The sequence below is a fragment of the Gossypium hirsutum genome, chromosome D11 (assembly GCF_007990345.1).
Source record: "Gossypium hirsutum isolate 1008001.06 chromosome D11, Gossypium_hirsutum_v2.1, whole genome shotgun sequence".
Classification (NCBI taxonomy): Eukaryota; Viridiplantae; Streptophyta; class Magnoliopsida; order Malvales; family Malvaceae; genus Gossypium; species Gossypium hirsutum.
The window spans coordinates 65,042,915-65,050,007 of record NC_053447.1 but is presented as its reverse complement, the minus strand read 5'-3'; the positions used below and the strand labels follow the sequence as shown (position 1 = coordinate 65,050,007).

Below are 7,093 nucleotides of genomic sequence, written 5' to 3'. Positions count from 1 at the left end.
TTTACTATAATGACAAAAGAATGAAGAGTACAAAAGATGGAGATAAAAACTAAACCCCAAAAACCAGAAAACAAAGAACCCTCAAAACGTAAACACAAAATTCTCTAAAAGCTTTATGAGTTCTAATCTCTAATGGGTGTATTTTCTAAGGTTGTAAAAGAGCCTATTTATAGGCTAAATTCATAGGTAAATAAAAAAAATCTAGACTAATTAGAGTTTGATAGAAACAAATAAATAGAGTTTAACTCAAAGATTATTTCTTAAATTTGACTGAAATAGGAGTCATACTCAACAGGTAAGTTCTCTAATCTCTTTGCATTAGTAGATTCAAAAAAAAAAAAGGTAGTTAATGATTTTTGTAAATTATTGGTTCTATTTTATTTCGGGGTAAAATGGCGAATAATCATTCAAATGGCATCTGCATGCAAATAAATTATGTCTTTTGTGATAATGAATGGTCTCAGTTAGGTTTTAATATAGTTGTCATGTTGTATTGATTAAGGAGGCTCGTGTAGCGAGGAAAAAGACTTAGAAAATGAAATTGGCGATGACTCCTAGGTGAATTCTCGGACTCAGATCTTAAATGGATGTATTTTGTGTCATTAATATACTAGATATGATGAAGTAATGTTTTACCAATAGTGAATCAACTTGTGGAGAAGTATTTATGCCTTGTGTGTATATGTGGTATTGAATGCAAATACCGTTTGAATGAATCTGATCATGATTGAAGTGATGAGTGTTTTGGCCTGATGTATATTGTGTAATGAGATGCAATTGTATGTATGGTGCATAAATGGTATGAAAGGCATACTCTATGTTTAGACGGTACATGTTGGCTTAATGTTCGAATATGTATGCATAGTCAACATATCGAAGAATATAGGTATTTTCTTTGTTACCATTGTTTAATGTGCAAATGGCTGTACGCATTCAGGAGTATTATTATCGTTTTGCTATGCGCATTCGCCAGTATGATTGGTTAAGTTGTTGAATGATTGATTCAATATGTTTTAACATAAATTTATTAACGCATGTAATTTAATTGTATTCCATTATTTAATTCAAATATAAATAGTATTTAATCCAAAGGTTGTTTTGAATCTAACAAAAAAATAACATTTTAAGTACTGTCAAGTCATACCTGCAATATCCAGCTTAAAACATAGTTTTGGGGCTGAAAAACTTCCCCACCATCCCTGAATTTAATATCATTACCGCTTCCTCAGATTTAAGGCAACTAGGTGGCTTGTACTGGGCAACGGAAACTCCCTTCGATACATAGAAATCCATGAGTTCATCGAAGGTTCCGTGTTTAACCACCCTTACCTCTAAAGCTGAAATTGCACCACCTTTCCTATGTGATTTATAAGTAAAATCAAAGGATTCTTCCACCATACAGCAGCATTGTTCCATTATCTTTGCATCGAGTTTTGGTAAATCATTGCTGCCTTTCATCTTCAGCTCCCAAAATAATACATATCGACCTGGTGTCAACGAGGTGTCGGCGTAGCTACTATATGTTGTTAACATGATGCCGAGTGGTTCGAGGATGAGTTTTGCTTTCATGATTGCTTTTGAAAGGTCTTCTTCAGTTGTTTTGTCCACATCAATACTCAAAACCACATTTCGTCGTTCCACAAATTGAAACTGAGGAGATTTATTATAGAATCCGGTTACCTTGAGAACATCTCCGACTGTATATCGATATAGACCTGGAAAGACGATTACAACACATTTAGGTGCATACCACTAGTAGCTTTGAGGCCGAGTTAAAGAAACCTTACCAGCCAAAGTAGTGACCACAACTTCGTAATATCGACCAAGCTTCACATTCGCAAGATCGACCGGTTCGTCGTCAGTCCAAGTTTCTTGAGCCTTTCCTTCACCATCTTTACCCACAGGGAGGAATTCAAAGTAAGCCGTATTTGGGAGAAAGGTGTAAGAGACATCAAAGGGCTTGCTTAGTGGTTTTAAATTGATCCCAAAACTAGATTCCGAAGAATTATAAATTGGTGAAACTAAAGGGATCCCTCCTCCATAAAATTCAAGTAATGAAACATATTGGCTCATGGAACCGGTAATGATGCAATGGATATATTTGATTTTAGGCCAAAGTTTCACAATGATCCCTTCCCATGATTTATCTTCACATATTTGTTGAATCGAATCAGCCAATTCGCGGTTTGGCCTAGTAAGGATCAATGACATGGCATTTTTGCAACCAGGGTCAATAATCCAATCACTGAGGTAACCTGTTCTAATGTTAGAACATAATTCTCTCCAATAATCTTCTAAGAACTTGATGGTCCTTGCCAAAACCGATGCAAAGGTCGAACCAAACCGTACGACCTCATCTCGCTGTAGTAAACCGGTAAGCAATTGGCAGAACATACTTTGCTTGTTGTCCAAACATAAGATGGTGTCGATAGCACTTGTGCAAAACTTAGCCAGGCCATTTTTGAAGCTTTCGGTCTTGAAATAGAAAGTTGTGAAGAATGATGCTTTTAATCCAGATGGAGTTTCCATCTCTGGTTTGATAAAATATAGGTACAACGATTTGCCTTCATCTGAGCCGCTAAAACATCTGCCAAGAAAATGGAAAAACGTTAATTACATATTTGTTTGATTATGTTGAATATTGAAGAAAAGAAAAAGAACATGAAGTAAAAGATATTATTATCGAGTTACGACCGCTATTGGTACTTCACTGTAATGATAGCTGATTGAATGTACTTACTTTCTGGTCACAAGGTCAGACAGAAGAAGATCGGACATCCTTTTCTCAAAACTTTCAGCTGTCATAGGTATCAACTTCGGCTGCCCCCCAGAAGTACCAGTGCTGTTTCATAAATTAAATGGTTTACTTTGAAAAGTTATGGAATTCTTTCCAAGAGAGAGAGGAAACAAAGTTTAATTTTGAATGCCAGAATTGGACTATATATATATATATATATATGTACCTTAGGAGGAACTGGATGATGCGATAAGCCAAAAGGATAGATGAGGTCTCTCCGTTAGCAATCCGATCGATGTAAGGCTGGATATCTTCATAAGTAATAATGGGTACATTTGTTTTGAAGCTTTGGTTGTCAGCTTGGCCATTGGGGAAGAATCTGCTTAGATATTCTGTTCCTGCATTTCTCTTCAGTATCTCCTCCAACACTTGTTCTTGTATTTCCTGAACATTGTTGGTTAAATCTTCCAAAATGTTCATTCCATTTTCATATATTTCCTTTATTTCTTTCTCGCTAGCCATCACAATTGTTGGGACAGTGAGAAGAACAAAGAAGATATCGGAGAGGAAAACTCGAAGAAAGGGAAAACAAATGTAAGAACAAATTAATATTTAATAAGATAATACGCTACTTTTAAATAATAAAAATATAATTTTATATATTTATATAAATAAATTTAAAATATTTAATTCAGATTTAGATAAGAACATATCAATTCAAGATATAAGTAATATATGTCCTATTGCCATTAGAGAAATATTAAAAGAATATATTTATTGGTTATTACCTCTCAATCTTATTATATATGTTATTTCAATGATTGCTTCTTATGAGGCCCTCCCTCCATCACTTTGCTAATGGCGACGAAGTTAGGTTATTTAAAAAGATTTGGAGAAGACATCCCCCAAATTATTAATTTATATAAAAAGTTAAATTAAGAGAACATAAACGTCCAAACCTAACACCATCATCCACATAATTGCTGGTTGGACTTGGAATTTTCTTTAACTTTTTCGGTTAGACTTTGGTATTAGTATTTTGGATGGAATAAATTATTTGGGTTGAAATAGACATCATTATGGCTAATTTTAGTGCCACCAACAATCTTGAAGTCCCATCAAATGAAAACGAAAAGGCAAATTAGTCCAACAAAACTTACATCACCTTATTCAACGAAAAGGCAAATCTTAAATAAATAAAACAAAAATACTTCGAATATAATTTTTGTTAAAATATTTTATTCTTTTTTAAGACATTTTTATAATTAGGACTAAATTGACAAATCTTGTAAACATTAAGAGATAGATTTGTTGAACTTTTTTTTAGATTTAGGATCAAATTCATAAAATGTGTAAACATTGAAGAGTTAAATTTATTAATAGACCAATAAAGCAAGGCCCACATTAGATTTCTATTAGACAACTAATGAAATAAAATAGTATGTGACTAAAATGAAAAAATTAATAGTTGAGTGATCATAATAAAACAAACCAAATAGTTTAGTGAATATTCTTGTACTTTACCTTTATTTTTAAAGCGTTATTTTATTCTATCAATTTTTTTTACTTTTAGTATAAATTAAACCGATCCTCATTTAATTAGCACATATATATATTTGAAATTATAAAAATATATTATTTAATTAATTAAAAAATATAAAAAAATTAATATTTGAAAGGCATGATGATATATTTGGCCTTTCAATTTAAAAAAGAAATTTATTTTAACCTTTTTTATTTTTTTTATTTTTGCCTCTTTTGTTATCTCACTGACATTTCACATGTATGTCATGTCAGCAATTAATTAATATTTTTAAAGAAATTTCAAAAACTATAGGATATTATTATAATTTTCATTATTAAATATTTTTATTTTGTTTAATAACTTTATATTTTTAATGATTTTTTTAATTTTAAAAGAAATAATTATTAGTGTGGCATACACGTGGTTTGATAAATAATATAAGTTTAAGGGCAAAAAAAAAATAAATAGAGGGATAAAGTGACTTTTTTTGTAAAGTTGGAGGACCAAATAAGTCATTAATTATACATATTTAAAATGGTAATATACTATTTTATAATAAAAAATACTAAATAATCTCATTTTAAATTTTTAGTAGAAAATTAATGAAATTTAAATTTTTTTTATAACCAAAAAATATTAAATAATGAATCTGATTTTGATTTTTTTTTTTTTTGTATAATCATACGTTTTACGGTATATAAAAACTATTCATTTTGGAGATTTGTGGTTAGCCGTTTGAATAAGATAGATTCTAATATTCCAACACACAAATTCATATATAACTCTAAAGTGCAGGGATTATATTCATATATTTTATAAACTTCAGGATCGTTATGATATTATGCCATTTTTAACAACCAAATTCATAAGCAAGGCATAGATCTCTAGAAAATGTGTAAAGATGCATGATCGTGTAAGGGACATGGCATTACATATCACAGGTGGAACACCTCGGTTCTTGGTAGAAGCTGGCATGAGATTAATGGATCCACCCGATGTGCAAGAATGGAAGAATGATCTAGAGAAGATTTCATTGATGAAGAATTGGGAGTTACAAGTTCTTTATCCCTTGAAAAAACCACCGCCAAGATGTCCGATGATCGTCTGATTGCGATATTAAGAGTATTGCAGAAGGCTTCTTTATGCATATGCATCGATTCAAGGTTCTTGATCTTTCAGAAAATCCTATATATAGAGAATCTCCCAAGTTCCGTATCAAATTTGAAGAATCCCACTGCATTATTGCTTGCTTACCGTCAAAATTTAGAAAATGTGCCATCATTGTCAAAACTTGGGGGTTTTAAAGGTGTTGAATCTTGAATCAACAAATATCAAGAAACTCCCTCATGGGATGAAAAAATATTTGAATCTCAAATACCTGATACTCAGAACTAAATAGGATCCCTGGTGGAATATTATCAAAACTTAATCGCCTCCAATACCTGAATGTTGGTGAAACATCTATAAGAGGAGAAGAGATTGCTGGATTGAAAATGCTGGAATTCCTTGAAAAAATTTGGGTACTAAATTGTCCGACACTAAAAAGAATGCCTCTTAATCTTCCCAAACTTGATCATGTCCGAACATCTGCAGGTCTCCCTCTTCGTAGTTATCTAAAGCCAAAGGAGCGGTGGGAATCAGTGGAATGGGATCATCCTGATGTGTTGGAACATTGGCAGCAAATCAAAGACATAAACAGCAAAGTAAAACAAAGAAAATCAAAGAAAAATAGAATGAAAACAATGGCCAAATTGTAACTGAAGGAATTCATCTGATTTTTCATTCAAATTTGAAATATATTGAGGTTACAAAGTTAATTGGACAGTTACCTAAACACTTAACTGCTCCCACTATAATTTGACTAATTGCTAACTTAAATTACACACAAAATAGGCTGACATATCAGCCATTACATCATAAACTAATCCTACTAACTTGCACAAGTCACAAGTAAACTAAACAAAATTACATTGAAACAAAATGGACAAAGCAACTGTTACATTCGGTTCAGCTCCAATGCTGCACTTCAAGCTGCTTTGCTGTTGCTGGTCTTGTTGTGAGCTTGCTGCTGGTTCCATGTTGCATTGCAGGCCAAAGTTTAACATGATGCCAAGATTCTTTTGGAGCCCTTCTTCAGGTTCTGGTAGATAAAAAGGAGCACTTCATTACTGACATTGGCATTTCTTTTATTGTCTTTGGTTCCATTGGGCATTCATTTTGGGATGGTGTACTCTTTGGTGAATAAGACAAGTCTTGGTTTCAAATGAGCAGCCAAGGCAGCTTCAGTTTCAATATGAAGAAGATTCTCTCTTGAATAATTTCACTACATCTTCGGGAACTTGAAATTGGCCTTCCCTCTTCAGCAACAGTTTGGTGAGTGTTTCAAAATCTTGTTCTTTAGTTCATCCTTTTTTCATATAACTTGAATAGTAAACTTGGAAATCTTTGTATGTATGTAGCATCCCGTGTTCTTTATTTTCATGTAAACCATGTAAGTATAAATCCACAACATAAATGATTTAATGTCTCAAAATCCTAAATGTTGATGTGATATTAAACTTGGCATTTTGTGTTTATTGAAATATGTAATGTCCGTATCCTGTTTCTATATTATGTCTAAAATTGCCTAGTGAATTTAGCAACAAAGCTCATCTTTGTGTTTTTTTTTCTTCTCCTTATGTTCAAATGTTCTGCTTTTTAGATTCTTGTGTTCTTAGCTGGATTGATGCTGGATATACTGAGATAACGACTCCATTGCTTGCAATATGATAGGTTTTTTTTTCTCTTTTTCTTTGTTTCTTCATACATGTTCCTTCACATTTTACCAAGCT

General features: G+C 32.2%; 1 protein-coding gene across 1 annotated transcript; it reads right to left on the bottom strand.

Annotated features, from left to right (window-relative positions):
• Positions 1-1,071: 1,071 nt before the first annotated feature.
• LOC107890312 (indole-3-acetic acid-amido synthetase GH3.17) lies at positions 1,072-3,301 on the bottom strand. Its single transcript, XM_016814780.2, has 4 exons — positions 2,964-3,301; positions 2,741-2,842; positions 1,788-2,587; positions 1,072-1,715 (listed from the first exon to the last, which is right to left on the bottom strand). The coding sequence occupies exons 1-4, from the start codon at positions 3,257-3,259 to the stop codon at positions 1,159-1,161; spliced, it is 1,755 nt and encodes a 584-aa protein (XP_016670269.2). The 5' UTR covers positions 3,260-3,301; the 3' UTR covers positions 1,072-1,158.
• Positions 3,302-7,093: the final 3,792 nt, after the last annotated feature.